At 35.6% G+C, this 24,314-nt stretch overlaps 3 protein-coding genes across 3 annotated transcripts in view; 1 reads left to right on the top strand and 2 right to left on the bottom strand.

Annotated features, from left to right (window-relative positions):
• LOC141429973 (uncharacterized) overlaps nucleotides 1–24,314 on the top strand; it is a 77,249-nt gene that overhangs the window by 29,093 nt on the left and 23,842 nt on the right. The gene's annotated exons all lie outside the window — the stretch shown is intronic.
• On the bottom strand, nucleotides 100–1,236 carry LOC141430006 (uncharacterized). Its single transcript, XM_074090541.1, has 2 exons — nucleotides 1,170–1,236; nucleotides 100–774 (listed from the first exon to the last, which is right to left on the bottom strand). Exons 1-2 carry the CDS (start codon nucleotides 1,218–1,220, stop codon nucleotides 163–165), a joined length of 663 nt encoding a protein of 220 aa, XP_073946642.1. The 5' UTR covers nucleotides 1,221–1,236; the 3' UTR covers nucleotides 100–162.
• LOC141429998 (uncharacterized) lies at nucleotides 3,318–6,283 on the bottom strand. Its single transcript, XM_074090529.1, has 2 exons — nucleotides 6,168–6,283; nucleotides 3,318–4,782 (listed from the first exon to the last, which is right to left on the bottom strand). The coding sequence occupies exons 1-2, from the start codon at nucleotides 6,216–6,218 to the stop codon at nucleotides 3,661–3,663; spliced, it is 1,173 nt and encodes a 390-aa protein (XP_073946630.1). The 5' UTR covers nucleotides 6,219–6,283; the 3' UTR covers nucleotides 3,318–3,660.

Here is a 24,314-nt window from a genome sequence, read left to right as displayed (position 1 = left end):
TTGTATTATGTTGTTTTTAATTTAATTTTTGTGAGTAAGTAATGCCGCAAAGGAATGCACACATTATTTATAACGTTATTTTAGAGATAGAAACAAATCTTAAGTATTAAATGTATTTTATTCTACTTAAGATAAAAAATATAAGTATAATAAGTATAAGTGTTATAAACAACTCCCCAGGAATGGTTTGAATGTCAGGTATATTTCTGGTGCATAATCATTTTCGCTTGCTGATTGCTGGAGCGAGAAGCTAGCGTCGGCGGAGCTGCTAGCTGTGGCCTGCGCGCCGACGCCGTACGGATAGAACGTTGCGGACGAAGGCGCTAGATACGGCGAAGGCAATATGGATTCGTAGTCATCCCCGAAGTCCACATTATTGTTAAAAGGATCTATGCCATTGTCGGAATCAGTGCCTTTACTGCTGCTAGGTTTTTTCCCTGAGTTTTTTCTGTTTTCAAGTATATTATTAATGAGCAGATACAGAATTTTATCTAAGTCTTCGTCATCATCATCATCCTCACTAGGCGCCGTTTTCTTGGAAATGCAGGGTGGCGTGGGAGGAGGTGGCGTAGGCGGGCAGGGCTGAAGGGGCTGCAAAGGCAGCAGGGGCTGCATTGGCGGCAAGGGCGGGCAAGGCAGCAAAGGTTGTGAAGAGAACAAGGGCTGGCACGGAGTGATGAGCGGCTTGATGACTGCTGGCACGATGCACTGGCCGATGGGGATTATACTAGCCGGGCCGCACGGTCGCGGTGCTAATGTTAGCTGACTGTAACCCTAAAAACAGAAAAAAACTGATTTATTAAAAAAAATGGAATATTTTGATTAGGTACACTTCTATGATCAAAAGTATAGATTGCCTTTTCTTTAGGACTGAAATTACATCATCCCTAAAAGGTCGTAACGTAAAATTTATAAATACTAAAATATTTAATAATGTATAATGTTCACATAATGGTGAAAAACTTAATCAATTTCCCTTTTGCATGTATTTGTAGCGTATCCGTACAAACAGTTGACGTTTCATATTCGAAATATGACTTGTGTTTCATATTAGTACAGTACGGTACGTACAGTGTATGGCTCCACTGCATACAAGCAGGGTCTTTCTTAAGCTTTTTACCTGTAAATCAGTCGAAATTGACAAGAAACGTAAACGTTGCTCTTTTTACCTGGGATATGAACAGAGATGTAGTCATAACAAGTAACCGTAATAACACCATTTTGATATATCGGCTTTGACCTAATAAAAACTGAAGCACTAGTTTATATACAAAAATATTTCAAAAGAAAAATCGGTTACTGGGTAATTTTGTAATTGGATCTTGGATAGGTTTGAGCACGTAATGTTTTTGTGAAAGACTTGATTGCAAGTGGATATGTGCCAGCAATAGATATCGTTTGTGTAACAGTCCTTTTTCCAGTTCTCCCAGGCCACTTATTAAACACGTTCCGCCCGCCAACACTTTTTTTTTGCAACTTTCATCTTGCGTATCTGTATATATACGCATCATCCATGACATTTGAGTATTTCGAATAAAACAAAACACGTACTGTACCAGATTATATTTCAAATATTCAATTTATTTATCGCATGCCTCTTTTTGCGTGAGGGGGCTTAAAAGTGTATCTTTATTCTCTACACTTGACATGCACCTACTTAGAAGCCTTTTATAACCAAAAATACCGACAAAATACCTTACACCGTTCTCATTCATTTTCGCAAGTAAAAGAGAAGAGGAAAAATGTAAAGTACCTACTGACTAATAATAGAGAAGACAAGTGGCGGAGGCTGATGACGGCCGGCAGCTAACCAGGGTTCGGTTCAGGGCTGGAAAGGGCCAATGCCCCACCTCTGATTATGACTAGACATCGGATTATATGATATGAACTAACAAATGCCAAAGTATGCACGCAAATATGCACAATCAAAAACCATTTATTATTAGAATTTACATTTATTTTCACATTATAATTATATGTGTATACATATTTTCTATCTCTGCAGCTAAATGGGAACATGTTGATGGATTTGATATTTTTTCCAAAATTCCATTAAAGTCTGAGTATTTTTTTTACTGGCGGCATTTTTCAACAAAAATGAGATTTTCGTAGATAGATGGAACGTTTCGACGGCATAATACCCCTAACACGTAAAACAACTGAAATAAGCACTCAATGATAAAGCACAAAAGTATGTAATACCGCTATAATAATAGAATAATATACATTTGCATATGCAAACATGCAAATGCATATAAACCGATATCTATTTATGGCACAGCTAACAAAAGTAAGCCGGCCCTCTTAACGGATAATATTTGTATTACTTGTATTATTAGTATTTTAGTAGTTGAAAATTATATTCGAGTGATAATTGTAGCAATGCATTTATTTCATCATTTTCGAATGGTATTTTCACGGATATGATTACAACGCCTTCAGGAACATTTAACTTAAATTATGTACGTAAAGTCCAGGTTCCAATGACTTGTTTTAATCATTTATCGAACATCACATTCGCCATCGTTGTAACTCTACAGTAATGTGCCGTTAAAATTGTATAGTTAATTATAATTAAGCACACAGTTTTGAACTTTATTATAATTTGAAAAGTAATTATGTACATATAACAGAATATCTTTGGAACTGCTCAACTGATTCTAAAAGTTCTTCCATTAATATTTAGTATTTTACTTATTGTTAGCTTCAGTCCCTTATTATAAACAAAAACTACATATCATCTTACTTATCGCCATTGTGAGAGTTGGGGGAAACCGTTGGATGCAAGTAGCGAATTGTTGTTCATTGTGGCGTTCTAAGGCCGCCCCTTTGTTCAGCAGTGGACGTCTTCCGGCTGATGATGATGATGAGATGACTTATCATCCCCGGTAAGTGTAGAGTTCCAGTGGAATGCAGACAAAGTTACGGGCAACAGCTAGTATTCCATGTTATTGTTTTTTCAAACGATTGTTATACTTAGGTTAGAAAGTGAAGGAAAAATGTAGGTAGGCATGTAGTAGAAGAATTAAATAAGTGGTTTAAAGGTGCAATTAGAAAACAATATACAATAAATAAATAAATAAAAACAATATATGTGATTAGACATATTTGTTTTGAAAATAGACCACAAAACATATTACGTTTCAACCAAACCCAATTGCATAAATTATAAACGCATCTAAAGGTCTTTACACATTACTGTATATAATACCATGAGCGTAATAGCAACATGTTAGGCTAAAATATATTATTTGTATCGAAAAGTGAGACTATGCTGTGCCCACTGGCAAGTCTCGGTAACCAACCGTCGCCGTCTCGTGTCGTGTCATGTATGCGTTTGACATTCTGTTTGGCACTCCGTCTGACACAGTCCTATTACGGTCATGGTGTGATACGGTGTAATGCTAATGCTAATGTGTAGAGACCTTAATGCTGGGAGGGCGAACATAGTCGTGTGAAATTTTCTACAATTATGATCTCAAATTCTTAGACATCGTATATCCTTTATTACACGTCTTATCACTTAGCAAAGCACTACAGGCTAGCGCATTGTTTTATTCAAATACACACCTTTTTCAGTTAAAGTTGTAGTTTGGTTTAAAATAAAACCATGTTAACGGTACAAAATATACAAAATATTTATTTACATGGGTAAAAAAATCACTTAGTGTCGTAATATTCGTTAGAGTAATCGGAAATGTCATCGCTGTAGTCTTCTTCTTCAGAAGTTTCACCTTGTAGACGGTCATAGTTGTCCACATGCCACGCATGTATGAACCGGTCCTTCATGTCTGGCTTTGAGTTAATTTCAACTGAGTTGTCTTTGAATCGCCTATACATTTTCTCTGGCTTGCATTTATTACAACGGTGATATTTTTCACACTCGCAACATTCGTTGTTCCTCTCGTATAGAAGGCTTAATAGTAATGGCAGCAAAACTTTTATACTCGATGGCTTCGAGTTCCGATTTGGATAATGATTCATAATTGGAGATGAAGGATCTTCTACATTATAATTTTGTGACAATAGATGGGATAACAAGAGAGAAGTTAACGAATGCCGACTTTGAACTGTATTATCCGGTGCCGGCGTCAGTGGTTGTGTGGGCAGCGCAGGGGGCGGCGTCTGCGCGTATAATAATTTTGCTTGATTTTGGACATTTGTTGGTGGAATGAGAAATGATGCCAAAGTCTGTGGTGATCCTTGTTTTTGAGAAGGAGACGCGGAGGTTTGTAGTTTAACAGTGTTGGGTACAAATTGAACTGAAGATAGTATCGGTTGAACATTTGCCAGGAGTGAGGTTTGGGTAGGCAATGAAGCGATAGGTGGAGATCCAAAACTAATGTAGAGCGGCGATTTTGATAGTGAACCTGCATTAATATCGGCATATCTGATAGGCGTTTGAGCTGTTGTATTCAAGCGATCGATAGTAGGATTAGCACTTATGAATACAGAGCGAAAATTTCCTTGCGATAAGTGAGGTGCTTGACCATTACCTTTAACCATTGATAATGCTGGCGAAGGTAGAGGTGCGTTAAAGGCTTGGTTCCTCACGAACTTTATATTCGAAATAGTGTTCCCATTCACTATTGTCTTTGTATTATTTTCATTGGGAGTATTAAAATTTGCGCCATTTAAATACTGCACGTTTCTTGTGTTGCCATTATTATCAGCGGTGATCGTAGTATCTGTACTAGTTTTATGAGATTGCTGTTGTAAAGCTGAAATTTTATTCAATTCCATGCTGAAGTTATTTCCTGCGTTTAATTGTCCAAAACTGATCTGAAAAATACATTTTAAATAAATTGAGTATCTCTAGAATGTTTTAATTTAATTGTGCGTAATAGTGTATGTAACTGTCGCCATGTTGAGTAACCTTTGCCTACCCACTGTACCCATTGAACTTGGGAAATAATACTAATAATTTACTGTGCACCAACATCATCAAGGTACTCACATTGCTTTGATAGTCTCATTAATGAAAAATCAATACATTTACATATATAAGTAAATTGGTGTATTAAGAACACACTATGTTTAAAATCATACGGCTATGGTGTGAGTTCTTAAAAATACTTTTTTTTTAGCGCAATACAGTTTACGAGTACGCCCTAATCTTTGAATAACGTAGGTGTGTCACGTAAAGAAAAAGTGGTTTCTGCTCACAACTTACGGATCACCTATGAAATTAATCTTCTGTTAAACGAAACGCGGTATAATGATTCTGAATGTTTATACATCGATGTACAAATAAGCCGATTGATTTGTGACTACCTATTAGAACCTTTTTAGAGAAATTATACGGGCTTTTGCATCGACTAGCAAGGAAAGTCATTAATGACATTTACTGAGAGAATATTCTACGCAAATTCTACGGCATGTCTTGTTTCAATGGTTTCTCTCCACGACATGTCTTATAAAATAAGGCGAACTACACTTTCTTAAATAATTGATATCAGTAAAAGTAAACAAACCCAAAAAGTTAAATCCCAAGTAGACATCTCGAAGAACCAGAATAGATGTTACTAGCGAATAATGGCGAGGAGTGTCGACCTCAAATGAATTGGGACAGAGATAGGCCAAGAAGAAAGAATATTTTCTCAAAAATGACCGTAAAAGTTGACATTATTCATTACATATCAGAAGGTGAAGTGCATAGTTTATGGTCAGCGAAAAATTAAAAAGTTAAAAAGATTGCAGGCGCGCTAGCTCGACAATAATGAATTAGCGCGCCTGCAATCAGTCACATTTTTTTTTAAAGTTAAAAAGGCCATGGAAATGTTGGTACAAGTCGTATACAAAGTCTAATGGCCGGTATCAGATATTTTGTTGGAACTCCGGACTTTTTCTATTGGGTCTGAAATAGCTTGTGTTGTTTTCGGTGGAAAAATACACCTGCAGTTTAATTTTAATGAAAAAAGGCGGGAAAGCATGAGAAAAATATTGGAATAAAATTAAATTTTATAATATATTTTGAGAAAAAGTTTATTCTATTTCAGTATTATTCACCATTTTTGAGAAAAGCTTTATATTAGTCTCGGCTGGAATAGCAATTGCTGGCTTCATATTAGTTAAACGGACTCGCAAGCTCATCCGTTTAATACTCATACTCAGCCAGCAATTGCCTACTTCCAGGCCACGACAATAATCTACTAAAGTTAACGAACCTTTTGATGAACAGAGAATATGAGAGTGATCAGGATTACAGAGCGCGCCATCACGGGAAACTGCGGAGTTGGTATTTGCGCTGTTCTATATAGGAGGCGCCGGCGCAGCGCGCGTATCGCATCTACAGATTTGACACAACTCAGAGACCTTATCACTTCGTTTTATTTCTTCTTATTTTCATCTTTTGTCACGTTTCCAAGTTACATGGAAATGTGGTAATCGTTACGCAAGGGCTTAACGATTACTAAGCACTTAGGTACATGTATATACAGTGAAGGTGATGGAAATCATCGGCAATAATATGCAGTTACTATGTATAAACTAAACATATACATATTATCTGCAAGATGAGATGTTCATTTTGTGCTTAAGCTTTTCTAATTTTGAAAGTGAAGCATTTAATACTTTATTCATAAACCAAAAATCATGAGTATGTACTTATTTACGTACCTACTAATATAAAAACTGTAGACTGTGTATTTCTGGTTTTAAGGGAGGACAAGAAAAACAGGTGTTTACAGTTCGATATCAAGCACGTGAATATGTCTATAAATAAAATTTTGCACTGAAAGTATTTTTTGCGCACCCGTGCTTAAATAATCAGATTGTAAACTCTGCATTGATAAGCATTACATAAATTACATAAACATCTTCGAAAATTAGTTATAATATTGCCTTTCATACACCATTGAGATATTTTTGTATTTTTTATCTAATCTGCAACATTTAAACAAATTTAACTGTTTTGTAAAATAATTCTTATCATAAAATGGTTTGTTATCAAGCCCCGTTTACGAGTGAACATAAAATTGCATACAAACTTAAGATTTTCTAATTTTTTTAATAATATTTCTGATTACTCGCATATTAAGTAAGTATAGTAGACGTTCAGCACTGAAAAGTTAATAAATAATAGGAGGTTGTTATGGTTATGACAATTGGCACTTTAACTTTCCAAGGTATTAATGAAATAAATTAAAATTATTTGCACAGATGATTGGGCAAGTATGACTGAATAGGTACACCAGTACCAAAAAAAGTACAGTATGTAAAGTACGAAAGTACAGCTGTAACCCGCGAAGGGATTTAATCCGGCTTGCCGACGTTCCTTCAAAATAAATAGTACTGTACTACTGCAGTAATAGTATACATCCCATCAAAACATAAATGTGAAATGAGAGCCAAGTTCAATATGATGATATTATATGCCTTGATGTTGACTTTAACAACAAAAGAAGTTAGATCTAAGTACTTTAAATGGGTGCTAAGTTCAATGGTCTGTTCTGAAATTTATTTATACTTAACTAACAATATAAAATATTTTATTACAACTTAAAATATAATTTCTTCTTATAACTTAGGATAATATATTGAAGCCTAAGGTCTGACTTGGCTAGTTCTCATATACGAATTATTATTAAGTACCTACTAAAACAGTCATGGAAGATTCCTACGTTCGATGGCTATATATAGTTTCTAGCAGCAAGCCAAATTTTCGGAATAATAAAGTAAGAACTTACAAGATTGGTTTTTTGGAATCTTTTTGTATATTTTATTTCAATTCCAAATTTTTACTTTTACGGTCATCCCGTAAAACCTAAATTGTAAATACAAACTGAAATATAGATGCACAGAAAAACCAGAAAAATAAGACCAGCACTGGGAATCGAACCCAAGTCCTCGGTATTCCGTACCGCGTGCTATACCGCTACACCACTGATACGGAATACCGAGGACCTGGGTTCGATTCCCAGTGCTGGTCTTATTTTTATGGTTTTTTTTTCTGTGCATCTATATTTCAGTTTGTATTTTCAATATAAGAACTTACAGCTTTACAACTTGCGAAGGCTATAATACGATTCGTATTGAAGACAGTAGATACCTACGGTATACGAGTATACGAGTGCGGGGAATTCTATAAACGTTAGAGATTAAAATAGAGTTGTTCATTACAATGACTACTGGGAAGGCATCGAAATACCGCTAGTTTGGCGATTGCAACAGCATGAGGGGTGATCACTTTCGTCCTGAAGCAATGACATCAGTATTAAGGGAAAAAACTTTCTTAATTTAGACTTATTTACTATGATAGGTTGCCCAGGATTTAAACAACCTTTGACGGGAGGAACTATAAATCCACACCTAGGACAAATTGTGTCACTCGCATCATACACGTTTGTTCTTTCTACAAAAGCAGTATCTGTAGAAAGCATATTATTGCTATGTTTTTCGTTTTTAACTTGTACCTACACACAAGTTCTTTGAGTTGGAAATTCCTGGCCAAATCGCAGAAGACTGTACTTGCGAAAGTACTTGCGGAGAAGGATGTTGTAAAATCCCAGTTATCGGATTAGCTACACTATAATTATTTACTGATTGTTGCTTAAGTTGTATTAAAAACCGGCCAAGGGCGTGTCGGACACGCCCAAAATAGGGTTCCGTAACCATTACGAAAAATTAAGTACTTAATATTTTTCTAAGGATTTCGTATTTTATACGAAATCTTAGAAGTTTAGGTATATTTTATACCTTAGGCTGCTATTTCAGAGTAAAACTAAAACTACTAATAATTCTCAAGCAAACTTAGCCGTTATAGTTTTCCTTGAAAGTTTGATATAGGTACTTACTACCATCCTGATTTTTTTCTGAAATTAGTGAGAATTTATTTATTCATTTAATTACAACCATGGTATTATAATCTGATGTTACAAATAGTATAAAGATCTTCATGGACCCCGGTGGGGTATAGTAATAATTTCAATGTGTCACTTAAAGTCAACAAAAATATAATTATATCTATATTAACATAATAAACAGTCAAATAGTATTTTATTGTATACACAAATTTATAGGCGACTTTGCTTGAGAAACTACAACTTGTTTTCTAAGAATTCCGATACTGAGTAGTAGCTTTTTTCTATAAGAATTTATTTAATTTTATTGTAGAAAAACTACTATCCTTTACTTCATTTTTAAAATAGTTTGGGATTTTATTAAATATTTTTATTGAGCTGTAGTAGGGTCCTTTTTTATAATTATTTAGTTTTGGGTTTGGGAAAGTTAATAGGTGATTGCGGCGTGAATTTTGCGATCTAGTGAGACAAAAAACGATAGCCCTCATTGGTGTCTCATGATATTTATTTATTTATTTTATTTTATTTAATTATTGATATGTGTTATTTACGGAATAATCGCCTGGCTACACTTAGCGATTACACTCTGAATATTATGAATTTCAAAAGAAAACTGTCACTACTAACCTAACCAGTAATATAGTACTTTTTCGGATAGGATGGATACGGTGACACATGTCATTAAGCAATTAAAGGGTTGTGACAATGTAAATTCGAATCGATTTATTGCGATTCTCGATTAAATATGTTTAGGGTGTGTAATCGATTTTATTAGTGATAGTTTATATTTTTAACTAGTTTTTGCCTGCGGCTTCGCCCGCGCATCAAATGTTTTTGCTTGTCTATTGGGATCTCACAAACCATGCGGTCTTTTTTGGCACTATATCAAAACTAATAACGGTATAAAAATCACAAAAACCGTAATAACAAAATTGAATAACAAAGTAACAGTTCAAAACATCAAACAATACGAAACACTCGAAACAAAGACGCATTTAAGGACCTTCGCTCTCGTACCAATTGACAAACGTCAAACGATTTTACAAGATTGTGGAATCGATTCGGTCGATAAGCAAAGTCAAGCTCTATTGTAATAGAGTTACGTTTTACGCGATGAAAGTTGACGAGATTAAAATTTATCTTAATAGTTTTATAACAAAATATTATATTTTTAAGTGATTTGTGTTTATTTTTACGAAATATTTTAAGCTACATGGAGTTAAGTATATATTTTTTTGTTCTTTCAAGATTCTAGTAAGTATATTTTTTTATAAAATATTGGCTTGAAACATTCATGGCGTGGAATGGAAAAAAAGCAAATGTCACCGTACCCAAGCTAACCGAAAAGTATAGTCGATCATGAATTCAAGAATCAAAACTTAATATGTAATTAGTATTTGGATGAAGACCAAAAAGTTCCACACCGTTAAAGCTGCGTTAGCAGGTAGTTATAATTTTGATTAACTTTTTCCATTGTGACACGAAAATTATCCATACAAATGTATGATTAATTTTCGTGTCACAATGGAAATTAAAACTAGGTGCTAACGATGTGCAACTTCTTGGTTTTCACCCATTTGTCGTATAGGTACTGTACGGAGCTCTATACTGTACGTGACCCAATACGCACTTGTCCGGTTTTTTTCATTCACAACCGGATCCGTTACCGCGCCAACTCGCGGCGCGGGCGGCGCAGGCGCGTGTCGCTCGCCCTGACACTCGTGACGTGACAGTAATTACGGAAGCACATTTCCGAAAGGGAACTCGGCCTTTTATGTTCCCTTATGGGTTCCGAGTACACAGACACACAGACAGATTCGTCGTTGCTCGTTAACGTATTGGAAACAACGCGGCAACGTCTCAATGTTTTGCTTTTATTAAGTAAGTTACTGTTAGATTGCGACGATCTGTTAACTGGCTTAAGTTAGGCTTACTTTGTCACTGGTATTGGGTACATGGAGTGCTGCGAAATCATGTAAAACCGAATACCTTAATGGGCGCTGTGTAAAAACAAAATGCCGAGGCCACGAAAGAGCGCCTTTTGCGGGCTTGCGCAGGCGCCCTTTTGGCTCTTCCTCAACTCTTAACATCGAGGTTAAAATACCAACCTGGTAATTAAGGGTATATTGATTATGATTGTAGACTTTCTTAATTCCTTTGCCTTATTTTTTTTCAAAGTGTGTGTGTGAGTATTTGGGTGTAAAGTACACGGGTGCACTCGTGTGAAGACAAGACGAGTTAGTCAAGGATATCTTCTAAATGCGGATGCTATAAAAATCCGGTTTTTTTACTTAAGTACTATAAAATTCAATTTTTTTCATAGGTAGGTAAGTACTTACACATTATCTAATTTTATTTATTTATTTTTATACAGATTTTTTTTTTACAGAATTCGTGGTTACCTGCCATTTTTAGATAGATTTACGAGTACCAGTGCTGATGAATTAATGATGTCCAATTGTTTTGGCTTCATTGAAAATTCAACTGTTGCGCTATTATAGACCTACCCTCTAATCTAAAAAGAACTATTCTGAGGGAAGATATACCTACTTCATTTACAGGCCCATCCCATTTTACTCACTTTTTTAAATTTTCACAGAATCTTGTAATCATCTATAAAAAAAAACATGTTATTTTATTCCAATCACCCAATATTATGCACTCGTTAAACTTCTACTCAGATTGAAACACAAATTATTGTTTTTGATGCAGTTTGAACGAAATAAATGATTATTTATGGATACTAGTTAAAACAGAGCAATGTATCAGTTAGATCAAGCCAATCCTGGTTACAATGAGAAGATGGAATAGAATAAACCAGGGGTGGTCAACTACATTAGACCCAAGATCGACTGTTTACTGATGAAACCCTGTGCGATCTACCAATTACATACTTCAGGAAATTTTAAATGAAACAGCATAGTTCAGTATTTATATTTTTGCCTTGACACGATCTGGACTAATAGTCGCGATCGACCGGTTGGCCACCCCTGGAATAGATAGTGGGATGGGAATCGGTGTGAATGAGGAGGGCCGACAATGCACACGTAATTCTACTCATTCTATAGGTATTTATGTAGATCGTTTAAACGAAAACAAACTTTAAAATTAATGTAGAAAGTTTATTGAAAATTAAATGGAACACGTTAAAATAACCAAAGAACAGAAAACACAACTAGCGCGTACTCGTAGGGCTCTGACCCGATCAAAACTCAAATCTCTTTTACTCATTCGCACGTCTCATTCACTCACAGAAGTCATCGGTCATACGGTCCGCTCTTGTCCATCAAATCATTCGTCCACAAATCCACCTGCATTCCCACATTTATGTGCGGCAGCAATTGTTTTATTGGCTTTCCATTAAGTTATTATTGCTCGTTTTCTCTCTATGTAAAAAAGTGAGGTATATAATAATAACTTCACCATTTTGTTGATTGTCCGCACTATTTAAAATCGGTAGTGCCTGTGCTTGCCTTCCTACGGAGGAGGCGAAGATGTTAAATCCTCCACAAATTTCAACAAGTGGGTACTTGTCCTTGCTAAGCTTTCTTCAATCAGATCATAATCGAGCCGAGTTTCCTGTCGTTTCTTCTCAATCGGCCGTAAATACCTTGTCTTTCAGAAACCTCTGTGGCATTCGAAATCAATTTCCTCGTCTTGTTCCCCATAACGTCTAAAATCAGAAGTAAGCTCAGGCACACCCCTTGGCATGCTAAGTGAAATCTTCTTAATTAAGAGCAATTTATTTCTGTTTCATAGGACCAGTCGCAGTTTTAGAATATGTATAGTCACTAACACCAATGTCTTACACAACAGAGCGTGCACAAAGTATTTCTAGGGCCGGTAGCACGAGTCAGATATTTCTGTACGCTTCGTAGTGGCAGATACTAATGCAGGTGACTGTAGATAAACATATAAAAATACAAATTTATTGGCAAAAGAAAACATAATTTCGAAAGACCACATTCACAGCGCAGGTTTCGCCAGGCAAACATTTGAGATATCCATGACAAGCGTCGTCATATCTGAACAAATCGATATCCGCATCAGGCTTCGTATACAGTAACAGTAACATATTTATCTAACATCGATCGCCAAATTGTCAACACGTCCTTTAAGTTTCGTCACTTATTAGTGGTCCTTATTCTATGAATAATAAGTGACGAAATTTAAACGAGCACTGCAAGATGTTTAGCAAGTCCCTGTATCTGTAATCTCATCTAATTGCTCAACGGAGTCGCGGCGCGGTGATAAGCACGTGTGGAGCGGGTCGTTGGCCGCGACGCGCTACCTGCGACGCGCTATCGGTCGTGTGCACACGCCCTTATCTGCGAGTTGTGTAACATTCATCATCGCTTGCACTAGCTTAGTAACTCCTTACGTACACACTTGTTGAGGGCTTCATATTCTCAGGCCTTCTCTTTCTTATCCTATCCAGACCATTTGACTAACTTAAGAAAACCTGCAGAGTTTTTCCAGTTGTACTAGAATCTTGAAATTTGGTATGAAGGTAGCTCTAATAGCACAATCAATAAGAAAAGTGAAAATTTTATCACACTAGAACTTCACCGGCTTTTTAAGTACCGAATTTCTCTAAATTAGTTAAATAGTATAGATAAGACATATTTATGTCCTGAACGTTGACGAGTTTCGTTCTTTACCTTACTATTAGACACACTTTAACCCACAATATTCTGCTTGAGAGCCATAGATCAAAACACCAGGTTACTAATATTATTATATTTATTTCACTCCATGCTTTTTTCGAAATACACACTTGAGCGATACAAAATAATGTAACGACTTTAGGCCGTGTTGAGGTTTAATTTTTCCTGCGACGACTAAGGTGGTTGGACGGCGCACGAGGGGGTAGCGCCCTGCAACCCGACCGCGACCGCACGGCGGGGCGGGCGGCGCCAGACATCACTATAATAACGGACATTGTAACATTTTTATTTAACTGAAAATTATTCAGTTGCTTACCCTAAACTTGGCAACGTATCTAATAAGATAAGAAGTTATTTTTGTTAGCTCTACAAGAATCCAATGAGGCTTGAATTGAGTACTACGAGTACACTTGTCTCACCTTACTAAGTTTAGGGTTAAAGCAGGCTGGACGATACGATTCTATCAATATCAATACTGAAATAGCACCTTAATTCAGATCGGAATAAAATACGGTATTTGACTATTTTTTATATGTAATATAAATTAATACTTTATAATGCTTGTTATCGAATAGAGAAACAAATTTTCACCTACCTTTACAAATAACAAAGTTATAAAGGTTTGAAAATCCAAGATAAGACAGAGAAAGACATACTGGCATGTAACGTCACACGCTAGTAGCGCCATACTTGCTGCATAGAGAAAAGCGTTTGAGAAAGAGACAGGTATATAGATTTTTCAAAAAATCGTTATAAGTCCAATTTTCAACTGATTTATGTTTTCTCTTCGCTAAACACTTTCTGTATACCTATATTTTCATAATAATATATAAGACATGGCAAATGCAGGAGTATTCAAATACCGTATTGACATTTCTGTAAATCCTATTTATCGATAGTTACTCCTTTTTTAACCGACTTCAAAAAAGGAGGAGGTTCTATGTTTCAATGTTTGTATGTTTTTTTATGTATGTTCACCGATTGCTCAGTCAATTGTGGACCGATTTTCAAAATTCTTTTTTAGGGTTCCGGAGCCAATATGGCAAAAACGGAACCCTTATAATTTCGCCATGTCTGTCTGTCTGTCTGTCTGTCCGTCCGTCCGTGGCTTTGCTCAGGGACTATCAATGCTAGAAAGCTGTAATTTTGCACGAATATATATGTAAACTATGCCGACTAAATGGTACAATAAAAAACTTAAAAAAAATTCTTAGAGTCCCTCCCATAGACGTAAAGTGGTGGTGATTTTTTTTTCTTATCCAATCTTGTAGTGTGGGGTATCGTTGAATAGGTCTCTTAAAACCATTACGGGGTTGATAAAACGATTTTTCGATTCAGTGATTAGTCTGCAAAATATTCAATTTTCAAGTGCTAATTTTCATGAAAATCGAGCGCCCCCCCCCTAAAATCTGAAAATGGTGGGTGGAAAAATTTGGGATGAAAATTCAGGATGGTAGTAAGTATATCAAAGTCAAAGTCAAAGTCAAAATATCTTTATTCAATTTAGGCTATAACAAGCACTTATGAATGTCAAAAATATCTACCACCGGTTCGGAAAAACCTCTGTTGAGAAGAATCCGGCAAGAAACTCAACTAGGTATATTTTTTTTAAACAGATTAAAAAATATATTAATAAATGATATGTATACATCACAAGTATTTAACACAACTTTATTTTTAACACAGTAGGTTCGCTATTTGAAGGGATCGCTAATGTGGATCGGAATTATTTCCAAATATCCCTGTCCATGACATAATCATTAACTTTATAATACGCCTTTGATATGAATGTCTTCTTGATAATAGATCTGAATTTTGTATCCGTGTCATTTATAATATTTTTTGGAATTTTATTATAAAAACGTATGCAATTGCCCAGAAACGACTTTTTACTGCTGCTGGCTGGTTTTAGCCAGTCTGTAAGATGGAACTTTAAGCTTCCCTGTGTACATGATTATCAAACTTTCAAGGAAAACTATAACGACTAAATTTGCTTGAGAATTATTAGTAGTTTAAGAGTAGAGCAGCCTAACTTGGAAGATTCCGTATAAAATCCTTAGAAAAATATTACTTAATTTTTTCGTCATGGCTACGAAATCCTATTTTGGGCTTGTCCGACACGCTCTTGGCCGGTTTTTTATTCGAAAGAGTATTCTTCTGAGGTGGTCCCATTGTCACCAAGTCAAGATCTGATGATGGGATCCTAGGGAAATCGAGGGCAAACCTCAAATTTTATAGGCACACCTATGGCGATTTTGGCATTTTTAGCATTAAGATGAGCATTTACGTTCAGAAAGTAACATTTGGTAACCTGGACCTGATAAAGAAGACCGTAGATGACCAAAGGAACTCATCAAAGCTAAGTAATTCTCGCTCGACTATAACCGATCATGATTAATATACCTAGATAAGCGACTAAGAAGAAGCTTTTTTGATTCTTTTGAACTGATCTGATGCTGAAGCCAGAAGGTAGGCAACGGAACTCTGTTATAAAACATTGGGCTTAATGGAGTCGTTGTGAGATTTGGCTACGAATCACTAAAAAGTGAAAAAAAAAGATTTTCTTTAACAAAAAAGTAAAACCGACTCCAAAAAATAAAAAAATGACAAGAAATAGAACCGACTACAAAACCCTTAAAAATATTTTTCTAGGTACGTACAAGCTCGAAGTCGGTGCCTCAGCACGAGCCAGCAGGAGTGGGACAATAGTCGTCTACCTCACCTACATACTATGGGTTTCAATCCCTCCTGCTGGGTCGTGCTGAGTCACCGACTTCGAGCTTGTACGTACCTAGAAAAATATTTTTAAGGGTTTTGTAGTCGGTTCCATTTTTTGTTATTTTATTGTGTATTTTTGGAGTCGGTTTTACATTTTTGTTAAAAAAAAAACTTTTTTTGTTTTATTGCCTGATACATTGAGTGCATCAAATAGTAGGTAGTTGTTTGCCACAAACTACCTTTGTATGTAGGTGTGTATGTATGTAAACTCTTTATTTTATACTGACAAAAACGAAAAAAATGCAAATTACGAAGATTTTCTGGTACTACAAAGTTACGAGTATCACAGATCTTTCGAAACTAAAATTAACCTTCCAGCCAGAAATAGCGTTCTTGGTCGGGCCGTTCTTTCAGTCTTGTGCCTTAAATCCCTAGAAACAGATATTACGCTTTTTTAAGAACACTTGTCTATAACAAGAGGAAAAAATATGACCTTTTAAAAACCCTTATCCGTAAATTATGCAACTGTTAATTTAGTAGTTTATGCAACTGTTACGTAATAACGGTCCTTAAAACACGAGTGTTCATAAAAGGATCACATGAGTGTTTAAAGGCCTAATTACGTACAGTTGCATACATTATTTTATCTACACACATATTATAAATACCCTAAGATGGGTTCAGAAACCGATGACAAATGACATGCATTGAGTGACTGACTTGTTTCATCAGTAACATATCCATAGATGTTAGTAAAGTAATTGTAATAAATAAATTAAAACAAATAAAGAAAACATTTTTTATAAACTTTAAACAACAATAGAGAAAAAAAGCAACAAACAAAATGACAACAGTACCTAATGGCGGCAAGATTCTTATGTCGCTCGAGATCAAATCTTCGTGCGATTTATGGTTATGGTTACATATTTGAATATCGAAAATTAAAATACATACATACATAAAATCACGCCTCTTTCCCAACGGGGTAGGCAGAGACTACATCCTTCCACTTGCTACGATTCTGGCATACAACTCTCGCTTCCTCTACATTCATTCATCAATCTTTTCATGCATGCACGTCGGTTTAGAGTACTCCTGACCCGACCTTTCTTCAGAACGTCCCCGATTTGATCGTGGTACGTTCGTCTAGGCCTTCCTCTCCCAACGTTCCCATTCACGCTCGTCTTATACCTAGATCTGCTAAATTAAAATACCTACGTTAAAAAGGTCCATGTTCAAAATATCGATTGTATCACAATATCGTCTTACTTAGTTAACTACTATTCGTACTTGAATGAATATTCAAGTAAAACTTAAAAAAATAGCCAAAAGTAAAATTAATAGCTGCTTTCGCACAATTCTACATTTCTCTTTGTCAACTACGTTTCATGTGGACTGACTACTAACGGCAGCTCTACATTTTCACGCTGTTTGTCATAGTACTACGATATTATCATAACAAACAAGCTCTAGGTTTTGTTGTGGTATCGATTGCATTGTACAGTTGGGTGTGGATAGGTTTGAGTTACGCGGTACGAAAATCTGACTTACTTATATGCTGTAATAACTTAATGGACTACACTGGCCAACAAATTCATAGGTCTTAATTAATATGTTCATAAGCCGTTAGTTTAATTGTACACTTTTGTATATTGATTCTGGTGCTTCACGGCCACGTAGGTTCGTTACGCCATTCGATTGTCAACAAATGTCTTATGTATCAAATTAGAAAAAGTGGTCAACTAGTTTTGACGCGGATTGTACCTGTAGAATTACTTGAACAGAAACAAAAAAAAACTTAAATTAACGAACGATATTTTCCAAGTTTAGGCCATACGACGAATACCACACTCCATGATCTTAAGTTGACGTGCGACGAATCGAATCGGCCTCGTTTTGTACAAGGACCTTGCGTTGACGTGTAACCGAACAAATGTGCGTATTTAAGTAAACTCAAGTCGACGCCGTTCCGCCTAGCACTTGATGGAGATGCTTTGAGACCGTGCTAAATCGTGAATCTAAATATTTCTGTGACACGCTCTTGTTGCGTAGACGAATGTTTGATTGTACAGTCACCTGCATTAATATCTGCCACAGCGATGCGTCCTACCGGCCGTAGAAATAGAGTCGTATCAGATATTTATGCACGCCTTGTTTGTGACATATTGGTGCTGGTGAGTGTACGGAGAGTGTGCGTATTCTGTAACCTGAGGTAAAGTCGTGTCTTGTTTCAACATAGGTACTCCGCGTAATTGTCTGCGCTTAGTTATTTTCTTCTAGATATCCTTGAGCTTGCAATTTTTTACATAGAAATGATAGATGCCATTTTAATTATAAATATAGTAGGTACTAAGCAACACTCGACAGTGGCAAAGAAAAACTACCAAAGCGCCAAATGCTACTTTTGGGAAATGTTTATATTTACTTTAGAAGTATTTTAGAAAAGCAAGTAATTTCCTTTCTACTGTAAAATAAATATAAATAAATAAATATCATGGTAGGTACACTAGACACCAATTGAAAGCTTGTACTATGGGTATTAAGCATACTGGTAGGCCCCCTGTATAGTATTTAACTTGCCTACCTTTTCATTACACAATAAATGTAGTCTTTAGTCAGCGGCACAAATTTGGCCCACCCTTCATACAAAATTACCGATTCTGCACACATTTGAGGGCCAGATTTTTTGCCGCTCAGCATACATTTAACTACTGGAGACAGTATTTGCTCTTAGAATGAGGGACTTGGGCTGTACTTGTAGTCTACATGGAGCTCCAATCCAGATTGGGAACTTCACAACAACGTCGAACTGCTTCTTTGGTATGCAGGTTTCTTCACGATGTTTATCTTTACCGATAATTTTAAGCTTAATTTCGGACTTTAATCCCGAAAAACGCAGAAGTGGAGGTGAGTGCTAAAATTCGAACCGACGACCGTCTGCTAGAGAGGCCTAATTTCAACACACTGCAATGGGCTACCACGCCTTGTTAGGGTTTCGTAGCCAAAACGGTATAAACGGAACGCTTATAGTTTCGCCATGTCTGTCTGTCTGTCTGTCCGTCCGCGGCTTTGCTCAGGAACTATCAGTGCAAGAAAGCTGTAATTTTGCACGAATATATATGTAAACTATGCCGACTACATGGTGCAATAAAAAAATTCAAAATAATTTTTTTTTTAGAGTACCTCCCATAGACGTAAAGTGGTGGTGTTTTTTACGAATATCAAACTTAGAAAAATAATACTTAAGTTTTACTTTAATAGGCTAAGGATACCTAAACTTGGAAGATTCCGCGTAGTACTTAACGTAATGGCTACGGAACCCCATTTTGGGCGTGTCTGACATGCTCTTGGCCGGTTTTGAATCTCTTTAAGGCCGAGAAAGTTTGCCACATGCAGTTTTTTAAATTAATTTATACATGCATTTATGAATAATATTACATTCTTCATTTGGTTAGAAATCGTCTTTATTTAAACAATGAACTATTTGTTTACTGTGAATCACAGGTTCCTGGTAGTAGAAAATTCAGTGCCTGAGTATTGTATTGACTCGACAGTATACTTACTGACTAATGACGAGCTGACCATGGTGGACCAAATACGGATATTATTATTTTATTGACAGCAAAAGCTTTTGTAATTCAAACAAAAATATATTCTATAGCAGTGTGGTCCGTAACCTTTTTTGGAATTTATTCCTGACTACCCCTTAAAAACAAATGCAGTGCATCACGTTTTTACTCACTATATACCTACTTATGGTCTGATGGAGACTAGTTCGTTACTCCCCACGAAATACAATTTTACCGTTTTTGGGGTAAACCCATTCCCATTACCCTCAGATTTGGAACCAATACTTTATTTGAGACTCCATTGACATGCATCGCGGTGCTTTGCTCGCTGACCGCTAAAATGACGTAAGTTTATTTTTATTAGTCATGGCGTTTGTCTTCGATGTACTAGTTTTAAATGGGTCCCACCGAAAAACAGAGCGTTGCGGCTTGCTGCAGCATTATACTAAGTGAGGCTCAATTTAAACTCTTCAATGTTATTTTTTTTTCCTGTGCATCGAATATGTGTAAATAAATATCTCTCTCTCTCTCTCTCTCTCTCTCTCTCTCTCTCTCTCTCTCTCTCTCTCTCTTTCTCTCTCTCTCTTCGCGCTCTGGTCACAAGACATACTAGAAGTAAAGTAAAAAGGTTTTGAAACAATTATGAACGAGTTCTAAGGCAACGTCTGACTGCTCGACTCGCTAATGCCCAATATATGAACCATGAACCAACCAACCAACTTGAATTTATTAATTTTAACCTCTATTTCCTATAACATAAAATGAATGGTGGCAACTATTGAGACTATGCCGAGTTCTCGTACATTTACTTTACAGCCTTTCCATTGAGGCAGACAATGTTTAGGTATGCGACTACACGGCCTTACAGACTTTTGTCTTTTGTAAACGTTGCTACTCTTACGTACCTACCAGGTATACAAGTGGGTCAATGAGAAAAAGAACACTACTCCTACTCCAAACTGCCTTGACCTTCCATGTCCACATCTTAAAAATTACGCTGATGTTTTTCGACTTTAATCATTGCTAGCTCGTGCAAATATTTATTGTAGGTAGGTGATATAGACACAGAACTTTTATTAAGTTGCTCAATGCTTGGTCCAAGTTCTGTCACCACTATTATGTGTAACAGCATGACGTATTCATGTTGTATATGTAGTGTGTGTAGTGTATGTATTCAAAACTACAAGTTGGTTCATCTTAATTTATTAGTTAAACGTTTCATGTGGTGCGTAATTCGCTGAGTCTTGTTTCATAGGATTGAGTTTTTTTTAACAAAATTTCAAATGAAACTTCGATTATCATAACTTCGTTTTATGCTACATAATGACGATTGAGTTCATAATAATAAACAATATTGTGATTCCGCCAAATCAATAAATCCACCAAAACAATAATCTAGCAAAGCAAGAATCCAACGAAACAAAAATCAAGTGATGAAAACATCCGATGAAACAGGAATCCGATGAAGAATGGGTGCCTTAAAAAGTAGAAATTAGTAAGACAATTCTAAGTTTCGATCTACAAATTAGGTAAATCTGGTAGTTGCTACCAGTTGGTCCAGTACTTAAGGTCAATTATAAATATAATTCCACTTTTTTAGCTTATTTACATTACTGTATTGTATGTAGCTGCAAAAATATATAGGTATACCTCTTTCTGATCGACTGTACAATTTTTTTAATCTGACGTCTATCGCTATAAACATAACTACATATTTTACTTAGCATCAACATACCATCTTACTTGTTAAGTCGAGGCGCAACCTCTGTCGGCCATTCCCGTTTCCCAATTTGGTGTGGTGCGGACATGCGCGGGCGACTATTTATACCACGTGGTAAAGGCGACGTCGACGCATGCGCCGGCCCCTTCTGCCGCCCCCTCTCGACTCCTATCCCGCTCTCTATAAATATAGAACACGAGAATCCATTGCGAATCGTATTTACCTACCATAAGTCTAAGTAGGTAGGTATTATTGTTGTGATGAACATTGCATAAATCAGCCGGTATAATTTATAAGAGGCGCAGTTACTTCTGTGACTACTTCTCACTGACTATTACAGACATTTAGATTAGACATTGAGCTGGGATTTATCGATATTCCTATCTCAAGATAGGTACTGAAAAAGAAAGAGGGGGTCGCGAATTTCGGTAAACATAGTTTTTTGTTTATTTATACTACTGTACATACAAAAAAAAATTACTGACTCCAAGAAAAATAAGTAAAATAAAGCGAAAAATAACTTAATTCTACTTAACGCTACCACTACCTCTACCTACCACACATATTTCTATGTGCGCTTCCTACAGATCAGTTACAAATATGTGCTGAGCACATATGTATATCATATTGTAGATTTAATTGAATTGAATAGATAGATACCTTTATCAACTAATAATAAATAAAATAAATAATAAAAAATATTTATTTCGGATATACTTAGTAGGTACATTTAAGGACACATCATCCTTATGTGGTAGTAATATATTAAAGTCATTACTTAATAATACTGGGTAAGGTAGGTACAAACTGGCTAACTCGTGCTGCGACGTAATCTTTTAAAAAAATAGTAGAAAGTGCAACAGAAATATTATTTTTAGGTAATTTTGTTTATGTGACAGCGTATCAAACGGTTTTCAATAAATTTACTTACATGCTTTTTTAGGAGTCTGATAATTTAAAAACATAAGTACATTTTTTATTTCTTTTTAAGATAATAATATGTTGATTTTCAAGAGCAAAGGATTTAAATATTATTATTAGATTATTATTATTAGATTAAATAATAAAAAAATACTAGTTAGTAATATGTCAAAAATTACAACTCTACATAGGTCCTTCTGAGATATGTGTATCACAAAGTTTTAAAAAAGCAGGGAATTTCGTTTTCCTTTGTAATTTTTTTTCACGTGTAATTTATATTTCTTTCTCTGCTTTTTTTAGCTAAAACATACATACCAAAAACTTGAATTTATTAATTTTTATTTCTATAACATTGCATTATACCTAATTATGGTCTACGAGACGTTTGAAAACGGAACAAACATTTTTATTTGGATATTCTTTGTTTTTGTGACGTACCACACTAAACGGTAAGAAAACAATTTCTTTGCAATGTTCAGGGAACAGCTGGCAGCCGTAACAAACAACCCAGCATTGCCAATTACGACCTACCGCCTGTCGCCTGTTCCTTCAGCCCGGTACGGTACGATGTTATACGAAACCAGTAAACTCCTTCATGTTTTTACTTCATTTGTATTTAACTATTAGCTAATAAAAAAGCACGAAAGCATTCACACGACAGGTGGTAGGTAAACACACAGACAGTGGTACAGAGGTGTAATCTTAGGTTATATGCGGAATGCTACATGAAAGATTTTTTTAGAATAAAATTATTTTTGGAATAATTATGTTCCATTTTGGTTACGTTTCGTTAAATATTTAGGAAATCCTTATACCTATATAGTTTATTCATTTGTGAAAAACATAAGGTCTTATTCTAGCTCTTAATAAACGTCAACCCGTCTGAGTAAAACAAGATACATGTACATACATAAACATAACATTTAATATTAAAAGAAGAAATTATTTCATGGCTTCAATTTGTAAGTTGTATTTCTCACAGCATGCATATTTTAAGTTCAGTTGCCACAGTTTTGTTATGTAATGAGGTTCAATGTAGAATAAAATTAAAAAAAAAAGAAAAATATGAAATTCAATGTCAAAACAATATATAATGAAAAACCATCCAAAACGTAGAGAACCGCAAAAAATTCTTGTGGTGCATCGATGATTTTATATAGGTACCTACCGTACCAGCTCGGGGTACCCGCGGCGTCGCACACGTAAACCGTTAGTCCGGCAATTGATTCCCGATTCCTACAAATTAACATAAGAGGTCTTCACTCAAGTCGCTTGAAGAACACCCTTAAAAAACATGTTCTATGGTTAGGGTAAAAGCTTTAATATCTTATCCCGTAAGAAAATGAGCATTAAGAGAACCTCATGGGCCATTACCAAGAACTACTTGCTAATCTTTCATTTAAACCCGTCGAGCCATTTTAGCGCACACGCATACGCATAAACTTCCGCGATTATAATATTAGTGGAGGATTGATAGTATGATGATTGATGCAAAAAATACAAACACCTTCACCACAAATTATTTTAACCGCTGAAGAAAACAAATCAGTCGATCATCCGTAGCGATTAAATAAATGACCCCAACTCGTAAACACAAGGTCACACCACATTGCGGCGTGGATACCTATAAAGATATTTTGTGTATAATTCGATTGAAAACATTAATTGAAGTTATTAACAACTACAATAAACACAGATGAATGTTTATATTTTGAGTTTTGACTGATGAGAGGTTCCTTGGTTTGTCCTTTAGATTAAAATAATTTCCATGGCCACAAAAGATTTATTCTGAAACTATAATAGGACTATTAATATCGAATTACGCAAACGAAAATTAGGAAAACATAACATTAATTGGTACTTGTAATACTTTAACACAAGTACGATTTTTGTGACAATAATTTGGGTATTTAAAAAG

This window comes from Choristoneura fumiferana, chromosome Z (assembly GCF_025370935.1).
Source record: "Choristoneura fumiferana chromosome Z, NRCan_CFum_1, whole genome shotgun sequence".
Taxonomy (NCBI): Eukaryota; Metazoa; Arthropoda; class Insecta; order Lepidoptera; family Tortricidae; genus Choristoneura; species Choristoneura fumiferana.
The sequence above is the reverse complement of the archived record's forward strand: the minus strand, read 5'-3'. Positions and strand labels throughout refer to the sequence as shown.

Coding starts and splice junctions, on each gene's coding strand:
- LOC141430006 (XM_074090541.1), bottom strand. CDS start 1,220: ATGGTGTTATTACGGTTACTTGTTATGACTACATCTCTGTTCATATCC. Junction 775..1,169: donor CATCTCTGTTCATATCCCAG/GTAAAAAGAGCA, acceptor TTCTGTTTTTAG/GGTTACAGTCAGCTAACATT.
- LOC141429998 (XM_074090529.1), bottom strand. CDS start 6,218: ATGGCGCGCTCTGTAATCCTGATCACTCTCATATTCTCTGTTCATCAA. Junction 4,783..6,167: donor TATTCTCTGTTCATCAAAAG/GTTCGTTAACTT, acceptor TGTATTTTTCAG/ATCAGTTTTGGACAATTAAA.